At 43.0% G+C, this 13,315-nt stretch overlaps 1 protein-coding gene across 1 annotated transcript in view; it reads right to left on the reverse strand.

Annotated features, from left to right (window-relative positions):
• LOC121277011 (stanniocalcin-like) overlaps positions 1-12,773 on the reverse strand; it is a 28,806-nt gene extending 16,033 nt beyond the window's left edge. The window contains exons 1-2 of the mRNA XM_041185905.1: positions 12,584-12,773; positions 11,561-11,703 (exon numbers count right to left, since the gene is read on the reverse strand). Of these exons, the coding sequence (XP_041041839.1) occupies positions 11,561-11,703; positions 12,584-12,743 (303 nt within the window). The 5' untranslated portion in view covers positions 12,744-12,773. The remainder of the gene's footprint in view (positions 1-11,560; positions 11,704-12,583) is intronic.
• Positions 12,774-13,315: the final 542 nt, after the last annotated feature.

A 13,315-nucleotide genomic window follows, 5' to 3' on the forward strand; every position in this document is an offset into this window, starting at 1 on the left:
GAGTCTGTTGGAATAATCAAGGCCAGAGGGAACAAAGATGCGAATAAGAGTTTTAGCAGATGGGCTGAGACAGCAACAAAGTCAGGAAGTGTTACAGCGATGAAAAGAGTCTTAATGATGGTGTGAACATGAGGTTGGAAGCTCATCGCAGGATAAATGTGATACCAAGGTTCCAAACAGACTAGCTTAATCTCAAATCGGTCTGGCAGCATCTGTGGAGAGAGAAACAATGTTCAAGTTTCAAGTCTAATATGACTCATTTTCAGAATCGAAAGAGCCATCATACTGAACTCAAAACGTGAACTGTTTCTCTCTACACATGATACCAGACCTGCTGAGTTTTTCCAGCACCATCTTTTCATTTCAGACCTCCAACATCCACAGCATTTTGCTTTTATTTTGGGAGGGGGATGGAGTCGGTAGATTGGGAGCTGAATTTGGAGCCAGGACTGGCAACAATAGCTTAACAGACTTCCCAATAATTAACTGGAGGAAAGTTCTGCAGCTCCAGTATTGGATGTCAGATAAGCAGTCTGATAGCTTAGCAACAGGTAGAATTGTCGAGAGGTATGGTGGAGAGGTCCAGCTGGGTGCTGTCAACATACATGTGAATACTTATGCAGTGATTTTTGGGATAATGTCATTGGTGGGAAGCATGTAAATGGGAAATAGGAGGGGGCCAAGGATAGATCCCTGGTAGACAGAAGGAAGCGTGTGGGAGCAGGAAGAGAAGCCATTGCAATGGATTCCGGCTAAAATGAGAAAGATAAAAATGGAAGCAGGTGACAGTCCCACCCAGCTAGCCAACAGTGGAGAGGCCTTGGAGAAGACACTGATTCAAAATGCTTATTTTGTGAAACCCATTTTCAGCTGTATTAATAATTGCAAACAGGTTATTTGATCAAATCTTGCTTAAAAAGGGAGTTCTAAAGCACTGCCTGATTGCGCTGTGTTTCATGAGTGTGTTGTTGATATACAAGTGCGTTTGAACAGAATCTAGAGTGTAAATTCTTGAAACTAAATTTGCCAAATTAAGTCTAAACTTTGAGACAACCGGCACGAGATAGAAAATAAACACTGGCCCCATTTAAAAATAATTACATTCCCCCTACAGAAAAACAAATCTTATATTTTTGAGGGCCAGTTGTCTTGCTAAATAGGGGAAGAGGAGGAAAAAGGAAGTGTATTTTAATTTGTAATGTAGGAGAGATGAAGAAAAATTAAGAATGAGAAACTCACCCATGAGTCTCCAGGCAGCATGTTGATGATTCCAATCACCTCACCATAGATGAGCAGGCCCTCAGGCCCTAATCACTTTCCCATATGGGGGAAAAGAAAGAATTTGAAACATGACACCAAGGATCATGAGGACTCGAAACGTCAACTCTTTTCTTCTCCGCCGATGCTGCCAGACCTGCTGAGTTTTTCCAGGTAATTCTGTTTTTGTTATGTTCCTGCAACTCTGGCTAGGTTCCTCTGCCTAATATTCCTAGGCTGGAGACAGGTGAAAAGGCAGGAAATGCAAAAATCTCCTTGAGGGTTATCCCACTGCTTCAGTCACATTTCAAACAGAATTCATTTGACAGACAATCTCCTGTAGGTGTTCCCAGCTCTCCTGTATTCTGGAGAAAGTCTTCTTTCACACAATCAACCTTGATTACACCCAGCTACACAGCTCCTAGTAACAAGCTACTCATTGTTGCTAAAATCATAGAATGGTTGCAGGACAGAAGGAGGCCATTTAGCCCATTGGTGTCTGTGCTGGATCTGAGATCAACTCATTTAGAGTCAACACCATTTATGTAGAAAAGCAAATATTTCAGATTTCCAGCATCTGCAGTATGAAAAAAAGCACAAAGTGCAGGAAATACACAGCAGGTCCGGCAGCATGTGTGGAGAGAAACAGTTAATATTTCAAGTCTGTGACCTTCCATATGAACCATTGATATAGCACCTTTACCATAGTAGAAAGGTCCCAACACATTTCAAAGGGACATTAACAAAATTCAACAATGAGCCACACAAGGAGGTATTGGGACAAATGACTGAATGTTTGGTCATAGAGTTAGGTTCTAAAGGAGAGTCTGAAAGAGGAGGGTAAAAAAATTAGGATTAGAATTTCTGTTTAGGGCCCAGGCAACTGAAGGCACAGCTGCCAATGGTGGAACAATGAAAACTATTGGGGGGTGGTGGTAAGATTTGGGGTGAGGGAAAGCACACAGGGGTGGAATTGTCCCAGATTTACACAAAACGCAGTAGTGGGCAAGGAAAGTGACTTTTTACCCTTCATCTGCAATGGAGGCCTCTCACACCACATCGTTCCAGACTTGCTGCATTAATTATGCATTCCTGGGAAATGTGCCGTTTCCATGGCAGGCAGCCTCCAATTTACCTGCCAAGCCATCATCTCACTGCTCCATCACACTGGGCACCATATTTAAAGTGCAGCTGCACACACACCTGTGCTCCCAGCCCATGACTGCTGCACAAAAAAAACAGTATGGCCCCATAAGGCAAAAAGACTGTCGCCCCTCAGTTCAGTGACACGTCCCTAGAGTGCCTTTTAGATGCCATGGAGGTCCACTGTGATGTCCTCTTCCCACACTCTGGCCACAGGAGGGGCAGCAACCTCACCAATCCAGCTTGGGAGGCAGCAGTGGCCAGTACCAACACCCTGCAAAAAAGAGGACAGCCACCCAGTGCCACAGAAGGTTGAATGATCTCCATTCCACCCAGGTAAGTCACTCTTCTCATCACTCAACTCACACTCAAACCCATCACATGCCCACAGGGATCTCACTCACTGCCAGTTCAAGGGACATCACCATTCACTGTCTCACTTCCATGGTCCTCATCCCATCCATGGGACCACCCATATGTGCCAGGCATACTTATCTGACCTGGCAGGCTCCTGCTTACACCCTCTCCATCTCTATTCTTGCAGGAAAGCTGGCGCAAAAACAGGAGAGGTCACAGACTGGTGGAGGAATGTCTAAAATCAAGGTCCTCACAGGCTTCAAAAATACAACCATCCAGCTGGCCAGTGAGGATCTGGACCGTTCCTGTGCTGATGGTGAGGTCAGCAGTGCTCTACCAAGTGACGATCCAGCAATGCAACATCCATCAGATAACCATGCTGTGAGTGATGTGTCCTGTTTCACAGGCCACTGCCATGTGCTAATTATCTCTCCTTGCTTTCACAGGCACATCTGCCAAATAGCCAAGAAAATGCATTACCCAGGGCCTCCAATCAAGCCCCAAGGGAAACTCAGAAGAGGAATCCATAGAAACTCTCCCTGAAGACCCATCACAGCGTTCACCCACACCCCTCCACCAGCACAGAGAGACACACCTTGGTGGGACCTACCTTTAGGAATAGACTCAGGATCACAATTTGGTGATCACATTGCACTGATCCACAGCAGGTGGGGGCAGGGACTTCCCAGGTGTCTGGCACTCAGGACTGTTCTCAGAGATTTTCTGAGTCTGGGTCGGTTGACGAGCTTCTGGACTCTGTCATATCACAGTCGCTGGAGCTGCAAAGGCAAGCTCGGGAACATCAGGAAGGGATGTCTGCTGCACTCCTCAGATTGCAAGGCATGATGGAGGAGTCCATCTGCCTTTAGGCGGAGGTGACAGCATGGGCATGGCAATGCACTGAGATTAACACTAGTAAGATGGTGGCCGCCATGGAGACCTTGGCCCAGGATGTCACTCCTGCACTGCTGCATGAGCTGAACTCCATTGCCAATGCCATAGTTGGCCTCCAATAGTGTTTATGTGAGGGAAGTGGGGCAACCCAACCTCACTCCAGTAACCCCTTCTCCAAGGCATCAGACCTTAGACATGCAAATGCATTAGAATGAGGTTTCTGACATCCAGTAATGGGGAACGTGGCTGCCATCGAGTGACTGAGTGCACAATTAGAAACTGTTTTCATGATGTTGTGGTTTCTGGTCTTCTTGCTGTATTGTTTGCTCACGCCACTGAACATGCTCGATGGCAGTGGGCATGGAAATTCTGCCCTGGGATTTGAAAACATGAATTTTAAAATGCAGATGTTGCTGGAGTGGGAGGCAATGTAGGTCAATGACGGGTGAGGTTTACTTGGTTTAAGTTAGGATTTGGGCAGCAGAGTTTTGGATGAGCTCAAGTTTATATCGGTTAGATTAGATGGAGGCGAGCCAAGAGAGCATTGCAATAGTCAAGTCTAGAGGAAACAAAGACATGAAAGTGGCCTCATCAGCAGATAATCTGAGGTAGCAGTGGAATTGGGCAATATTATGGAGATCAAAGTAGGGATGTGGTTGGCAGCACATCTTGGCCCACCATAACACCAAGGTTGCAAACTGCCTGGCTCAGCCTCATACTGTAGCCATTGAAATCTGAGGCAGGGACAAAAGGCAATTGCTTCAATCTTCCTAATCATTAAGTTCAAGGCAATTCCTGTTCATCCAGTACTGAATGTCAAGCAGTGACTAATCCTCCCATGCCCTAATTTACTCTACCCAGAGGCACATTTCCTGTATCCAAACATTCACTTCACTCCCACCCTCACTTCACTCCCACCCTCCTAACTTAATTACAGCATTAACCTCCTCTTTCCCCAGCCCAAATTTTTGCTGACTCACTGTCCAACTTTGCTCTATGTAAAGATGTTCCAGTGAGTGCTTTATAAATACAGAATATAAGGTTTTCAGAACTGATGAAAACCTGGTAAAGAGTTACACAAAAACCTAAAGAATTAACCGAACCAGCCTTGATTCTAAATCTATACTCAAATGACTTGGGTGAAGGGATGGAGTGTATTATAGTCACATTTGCTGACAATATAAAGACAGCTAGGAAAGCAAGTTTTGAGGAGGACACAGAATCTACAAAGGGATATAGACAGGTTAAATGAGTGGCCAAAAATTTGGCAGGTGGAGTAAAACGTGGAAAAATGTGAGCCTACTTATATTTGTCGTGAAGAATAGGAAAGCAGAGTATCCTTTAGCTGGAGAGATGCTGTGGTGCAGCAGGTTCTGGGTGTCCTCGTATGTAAACGACAAAAAGTCAGCTTGCAGGTACATCAAGTAATTAGGAACGCAAATGGACTGCGGCTTTCATTACAAGGGGGATGGAGCATGGAAGCAGTGATGGAGCATGGAAGTAGTGATGTCCTGTTACAGTGGAACAAGCTTGAAGGGCTGAATGGCCTACAGCTGCTCCTATTTCCTATGTTCCTAACTGTACAAGGCATTGGCGAGACCACACCTGGAGTACTGTGTACATTTTGTCTCCTTATTTAAGGAAAGATGTACTTGCATTGGAGGCAGTTCAGAGGAGATTCACTAGGTTGATTCCTGGGATGAAGGGGGTTGTTTTATGAGGAAAGGTTGAGCAGGTTGGGCCTAAACTCATTGGAGCTTGGAAGAATGAGATGTGATCTTATTGAAAGATAAGATTCTAAGGGGGGCTTGATAAGGATAGATGCTGAGAAGATATTTCCCCTCATGGGGAATCTAGAATTAGGGGTCAGTTTCAAATAAAGGGTCTCCCATTTAAGATGGCGATGAGAAAGAATTTCTTCCCTCAGTGGGTTATTAATTTTTTGAATTCCCTACCCCATAAAAGTAGTGGAGGTAGGATCATTGAATATATTCAAGGCAGAGTTAGGCAGATTCTTGATCTACAAAGGATAGAAGAGTTATGTGGAGCGGGGTGGAAAGTAGAATTAAAGCTACAATCAGATCAGTCATGATATTACTGAATGGTGGAACAGGCTCAAGAGGCCAAATGTCTTACTCCTGTTCCTATATGTTATGTGCAGATAAAAGGAAGTGCAAATATTTGAATAATTTAAAAAATAAATCTACTGGGTCTGTATATTGAAGAGATGCCCTACATGAAGACTAGCCGCAGCTCATGCTGGGAACAGGTAGATTACAATTCTGTGCACAACGCAGCAAATTACATATGTTTATATCTAACAAGCTGGATTCTTGAAATTTAATTCAAGGTGTGGATTATTGCTTTAGTTTATATTATCAATCTAAAAATTTCAATACTAAAACATTGACTGTGATGATAGTGTCAAATATTGCAGCTGGACCTCATTCCTGTGGGAGCAAAGACAAATCCATATAAACAAGCTTCAAGAGGCAGTTATTAGCCAAAGTTTATGTAGCATAGTGATTTACTTCAGAAACAGAGTTACAATAATCCAAAGAGGACAAGCTGGAGAGGGATCATAAAATTTTACAAGACAGTGGGAAACTTCACTGCTTTTCAGTTATTGGAGAAGGGTTGAAGAAACAAATTTGCACAGAAAACAGAAAAAATAGACCTGCTATTTGATCTACCTTCATATGCAAGAGTTGTGAGATTTCTGAGGTGCTACGAAGTACTTAAACTGTATTAAAGTTCATCCATCTGTTGACATGATGCTGGATTGAAACACCAGAAAATGACTGGCCGAACTAACCTATGCCACGTAGTGGTGAAGTCCCAAGACTCAAAACCAAGTCAAATTCAAGTCAAGTTCTAATGAAAGCTGTCAACCAGAAACCTTGGCTGGAATTTTCCAGCCATTCATGCCAGTGGGATCATCTGGTCCCACCAGTGAGAATGGAGATTTCAATGGCTCGCCGATCCCACCACAAGGGAACCTGCTGCAGGAGTGGCAGAAAATTCCTGCCATTAACTCTCTTTACAGATTCTGCCTGACCTACTAAGTGTTTCCAGCATTTTCTATTTTTAATTTTGATTACTAGAGTCCACAATATTTTGCTAATGCATCAAAATCAAGTCTGTTTGGTGGATCGCTGCGATTTTATATACAAGGCCCTGTTTCTTCTGTCATGTGGAAAGGGGGAAAAGATCTGTCTCTGAAAGTAATCTGTAGAAAAAAAGGTGTAGGAATAAATTAAAGGCCTCTTTAGGTGGAAACATTATTCTAATCTTGGTCCCTACTAGCAAGGAATTTTAAAAAATGGCAATTATATAAACTAACTAAAAATGAAAGTAATAATCTGCATCTTGAATTAAATCTCAGTCAAAGAATCAACCTTTTTTGACATTAACATATTGTTTGCTGCATTGTGCACAGAATTGTAAAATACCCAACCCAGCATGAACAGTTGTTGGTCTTCATGTAGCTTGGCTCTCTAATGCATAGATGCAATAGATTTTTAAATCAACTATTTGCACTTCTTAATATTCGAACATAAATAAGAGGAGTAGGCCCTTCAGGCCTGCTGTCATTCAATAATATCATGGCTGATCTGATTGTAGTTTTAATTCCACTTACTTGCCTAATATATCTTTCAAAGATATGCTCTCCAATGCTCCAGGAGGCAAATCCACCACCTGGCTAAGTCAGAGAAGATGGAACTTCAATCTCCACTCCATGGAGAAACTTTCCCAAAGTTATCTGGCAATATCTTGTGAAAAATTCAGATTTTGGGAAAGGCGATTAGGGTCACCTGCTAGACCCTCTTTCAAATGGCCAATGTATTGTCTTAAGCTGAACCAGTATTTGCACGAATACTCATGAGGGAGTTTGAAGTATTTCCCACAAACAGCATTATGTTTATGCAACCACCAGCTTAGTATAGCTTCATGTTATAGTGGGCTGGTTCCATGCTGCATTTCCTGCTGGTGGGAATGGCAGGTATTTGTGCCCGATTCCACACTTGGAAGCTCATTAACTACATAGAGGCAAGTATCTCTCCGAATCACCTGGCAAGTTGGGAGCCGATTCATCCGCCCTGCCGTTATCTGGCGGGGTCAAAGGTCCGGGTGCCAAGAGACCCACAAATGTCTGGGAACTTGAAGGCTGCAAGCCGTAAGACAGCAGCACCCCACTTCTGTCCCAATGCCCTCAAGGTCTTGATCTGAGGAGTGTAGCAGCTTAGGGATGTTCTTTATCCCAAGCATACCAACCTCACCTCCCTAGCCTGGGAGGCCAATGCAAAGGAGGTCAGCACATCACAGCTGGCAACCACATCTGAAACACCATCCAGTGCAGGAAGATGATGAATGATCTCCATTAGTAGGGGACACCACCACGGATTGTCAGAAACTTTCACATCACCACCGTTCCATCTATCATGTTGCTCACACTCCATCCTCAGCCCCTTCTGGGGAGGGCTCAACACACACAAGGGGCATATTTCCCAACCTATGCTCCATCCCTTCTCATAATATTCCTTTTGTCAGTCAATCTCTCCCCACTTAAATAAATATGCTGCTTTTCTATTCTTCCTGCCAAAATGGAAGAGTTTGCATTTTCCCCACATTATACTCCTCTTGCCATTTTTTTTTTTTTTTGCACTCACTTAACCTATCTATATTCTTTTGCAGACTATGTGCCCCTCAACTTACATTCCTACCTTTCAGTCCCATCATCCAAGTCTTTGATATAGATAATAGCTGAGGCCCCAGCATTCATCCCTGTGACATTCCACTTATTACATCCTGCCATCCCAAAAATGACCCATTTATGCCTATTCTCTTTTGTCTGTTAGCCAACTAATTCTCTACCCATACTAATATGTTACCCTCTACACCACAAGCTCTTATTTTGTGTAAGAACCTTTGATGTTTTACATTGTCAAATGCCTTCTGGAAATCCAAGTACACCACATCAGCTTTATCCACATTGCTCATTACTTCCTCAAAAGAACTTCAGTGAATTAGTCAAACAATTTCCATTTCACAAAACCATGTTGACTCTGCCTGATTGCATTAGCATTTTCTAAGGTGACCTGCTAGAACCTCCTCAATAATAGATTCCAACATTTTCCATATACACGTTAAGCTAATGGGCTTGTGGTTTCTAGATTCCTGTCTCCCTCCTTTCTTGAATAGAGGAGCTACATTTGCTATTTTCCAATCTAATGGGATCTTTCCAGAATCTAGGGAATTTTGGAAAATTAAAACCAATGCATCTATCTCAGCAGCCACTGATTTTAGGACCATAGGATGAAGTCCTTTAGGATCAGGAACTTGCCAGTTTTCAGTTTTAATAATTTTTTCTCATTACCCTTTTCCTTGTGATTGTAATTGTTTTAAGTTCCTCTCTCCCTTTCACCTCAATTTATAATTATTTCTGGAATGTTATTTGTGTCCTCTACAGTGAAGACAGACACTAACTATCTGTTCAAATCATCAGTCATTTCCTTATTTTCCATTAAATTCGCCAGACTCAATATCTGAAATTTGAAATTAGCATGAGCATTGAAACTACTGCTGTTTGTGCTCTTCTTCCCTGCTCCCACACCATCACCTCTGATGTGCCCCAAAGATCTATCCTCAGCCCCTTCCTATTTCTCATTAGCATGCTGCCCCTCAGTGATATCATCCATAAACACTGCATTAGTTTTCAAATGTAACCTGATGACACCCAGCCTCTCTCAACTCCAGAATAACCACTAAATTATCAGACTACTTATCCAATATTCAGCACTAGATGAGCAGAAATTTTCTCCAATTAAATGCTTTGAAGACTGAAACCATTGTCTTCAGTTCCCACTCCAAATTCTGTTCCCTAGCTACCAACTCCATCCCTCTCCTTGGTAACAGTCTAAAACTAAGCCTGTTTGTTTGCATCCTCAGTGTTATATGTGGCCCTGAGATGAGCTCCTGACCACAAATTCACACCATTAAATCAAACCTATCTATTTCCACCTCATCTCTGTTCATCTGCTGCTGAAACCCTCATTTGTCTTTGTTACCTCTAGACTAGCTATTGTTCTGAAAGCCAACTTACCTTCCTCGTTGAGAGCAGAGATCGGGAACTCAAAGTCCCAACAGACCTTGGAGTTTCCACATATGAGCAATTCAAGATTAAGTACTTTGAACAGAGGACTATGATCCCCAGCAGGCCATGAGTTTCATCACATCCGCAGTGGGCAGCAGTGTGCCCGGCCATGTATGCTGTGTTCTGGGTTTCCCCTCTGGCTGTTAAAAGACTTAGCCATCCTGACACCAGTGCACCTGCATAAAAGGAAAAAGGGTGCAAAAACCCAGGTCATGTGACTGGGAGACTGGGAGCAGAGTGCCATTGCAGAGAAGAGTCCCTGGCTGGGGACATGGAGAAGACCCAGTTAAGAAGAAAGGAACTGAGAAAGAGGCTCCAAGCAGAAGGGCTGAAGCTGGCAAACTTTAAGTGCTGAGGGCTCAGGAGAAGGCCTCACCATCAAAAGGCGGCTCAGAAGAAGCACTGAAGATCTAAGGCGGCAGTAAAAGGTTGGTGACTGCATGCTGTGGGCTGTTGGTACCCCTTTGGAGCAGAAGTGTTCTGCCTGGCACAGCTGAAGAGCTGAAGCAAGTTGGTGCTTGAGTGTACACTTAGGAATTCAGGGGAATGGAGTCTCAGGAGACAAAGTTGAAACCCTGAAAGGTGGGCTGTTACTGATGCTGAATTAGTTGGAATTCTCTCCAAAAGTCACTCCAAGGTTATATCTTCAATGGTGGAGACTGGAATCCCTCATGAGAGACAGAGTTCCAACAAGATTAGTTGACTCAGTGCTCCTGATGTCAGGGTGGGTTGTGAGAAATCTGTGGAATCTGTCTTTGTTGCATCTCCCATGGGCAGTACTGTGTATTCGACCACACGTTTACCTGTTAATTCACATGTACTTCATTAAGCCTGAATGTTAGGCTACCCAAGATAGATATTGTAAGTTGTTTTTTTTTTGCTTGTTCAAAACCTGTAGAATCTGGTGGCTTTATTCACTTTGCAAGTGTCTTGAACATCAAACTGTCTACTTTAAACAAAATGTTATTGGTCCCTTACTGGATCATACTAAACATTGAGGGTCTGATCCAGGATCATAACACTATTCCAATACATTCCTATTGGCCTCATACATCCTACCCTCAATGAGGTTATCCAAAATTCTGCTGTTCATGTCTTAACTTGCAATAAGTCTCATTCATCTACTATCCATGTGCTCTGACCTACAGTGGCTTCTGGTCAATCAATGCCTAGATTTTAAAATTCTCATCTTGGTTCTCAAATCTCTCCATGGCCTCAGCCCTCCCTTTTCTAACCTCCTTCATCCTCACAATCCACCAAGATATCTGCACTCATCTAATTCTGGCCTCTTGAACATCCTCGATTTTAATCGCTCTACCATTGGTGGCTGTGCCCTCAGCCCTAGATTCTGGAAATCCTTCCCTACCCCTCTATCCATCTTTCCTCCTTAAAACCTACCCCTTTGGCCAAGATTTTGGTCATCTGACCTCATACTTACCTATGCAGCTCAGTGTGACTTTGTTTTTATAATGTTCATGTAAAGCACCTTGGGGCATTTTATTACATTAAGCCCACTAAAGTAGTTGTTTTTGCTCCATAAATCTAAATACAGGAGCAAGTACTTCAAGAATCAGCTGGCTGTAGCATTTCTCCTAAACACCCAAATCAAAACAACCAGGAATAACTTCATTCCACTTGACCCTGTCCTAACAGTTAGAGAAAGCACAATGGGAAATTTTAATCATGCTATCTGCTGGGTACTTTAAGAAAATGTCCACAAGCTTTAAAACTTGAATTTAAAAAAATAGCTATTACCTGTATATTAAAACTTCCTGCATTCTGGAGAAGAAGTCTGCAGATATCATACAGATTATCTAGCTCACAGGTGCTGTCTTCCAAACATTCAAAAACATCACATCCCACATCTGGAGCATTTTGCAAACAGTTATTGATTTCAACTGTTGGAAATAGAAAGTAACATACAATAAGTTTCCTAATTATTACACTATGTTTGAGCAGCAAAAATAGCCTAAGGACAATTCTCAATGGCAGGATGACAAAAAGATGCATTACTTAGATTGGCACTATGATACAAAGGGAAGCTCAAGCAACTTATACAATGGCTTGAACTATAGAGATGTTATTGTTATGTTGTCTTTTCTTAGAGTCTTTTCCATCATCTCCCAAATACTTGAATTCATTCTATAATATGGTGGAAGAGGAGAGGGAGATACACAGTCCAAGATATGTAGTTATATATATCTAGACTGTCATTTTGTTGGGTCATACAAATAGGAAGCATAGGGACTTTAGAATCAGCAATAGAAGTGGCGCATATAGAAACAAGTAAACATAGGAATTGAACATAGAAAGCTATTTTTGCCATAAACGAGTGATACCGATCAGGTCGATTTAACCTCAAATCAGATAACACCCATCATGCGGGTATAGGAATGTGATTACCACGCCATTGTATGCAACAAGTCTGTGTTCATAAATTTCTTTTAAAATGGAATGTAAAGCAGTTTATTTAAAGTTAAGGAAACGCGCAATAAATACAGTAATAGCCACATGATAATTAAAGCTGAATAGTAAAACGAAGGGCGGGCAGAGATACAAAGGACAGAAGGCGAGACAGGACGAGAAGTCATCTAGGCTTTCCCCTAAACCTGCAGAAACACAGAAACGTTAACGCAAAAGTGGTACAGCAGATTATCTAACTCACCCACAGTCCTCTCACCCTCCTTGCCCACTTCTCCAACATCTTCAGCTTTCTCCCACCTTCTAGTGCCCCAACCCCCTCCCCGACCCTCCAGCTGTGCCTCTCCAGGAGCTCACCTGCACGCTGCGCGTACCCTCGCACCTTCTCTTGTGCTGCAGCGCCGCCGCTGCCGCCGCTGGACTGCTTCTCGCCGAGCAGCTCACTCACATCTAAGCGCTGCCCGGCAGCGACCTGAAATCGGAGAAGTAAGAGCAACATCGACAGATAACCCTCCATCCCCACGGCGAGACTAGCAACCTCTGAATTCCTTGAAGCGGCAGCAGGTTAAGATTGGGATTTTTTTTTTAAATCACGTGGGGAAAGGTGGGAGGGGGACTTGAAATAGAGCGAGGAAGAGAATCACCGCTAGAGACACTTGCACCAAATCTCACACAGGAACTGCTGAAGCTCAGACTGACAAGGTGAGGTATTTTATATCTTAAAAATACCCGTGTCATCAAGAGAAAAAAAAAATACATTTGCACGTGCTCCCCAGCAATTTTACATCTTTTTAAAAAGTGATCCTTAAGGCTTGCATGCCGTTTCAGGAATGTTATGCCTCTTTTAATTGAAGGAGACACTGGGTTGATAGTGTCATCAGCAAAAACAGTGGCCCATTGGCAGAGGGCAGAACTAGTTCCCAACCAAATCAACATAAAATATAAACTTATCATATTAATGTTCTTTTCTCGGTCGACTGTGCACTCCAGTCCCCCCGCTGCTCACTCAGGAATTTTGTGGGGTGTAACAACGATGTGGTGTGTTTTCCCCCGCCCAACTTTGGCCTGTTCTCACATTTAGTTCAGATA

The sequence above is a fragment of the Carcharodon carcharias genome, chromosome 1 (genome assembly GCF_017639515.1).
Source record: "Carcharodon carcharias isolate sCarCar2 chromosome 1, sCarCar2.pri, whole genome shotgun sequence".
NCBI lineage: Eukaryota > Metazoa > Chordata > Chondrichthyes > Lamniformes > Lamnidae > Carcharodon > Carcharodon carcharias.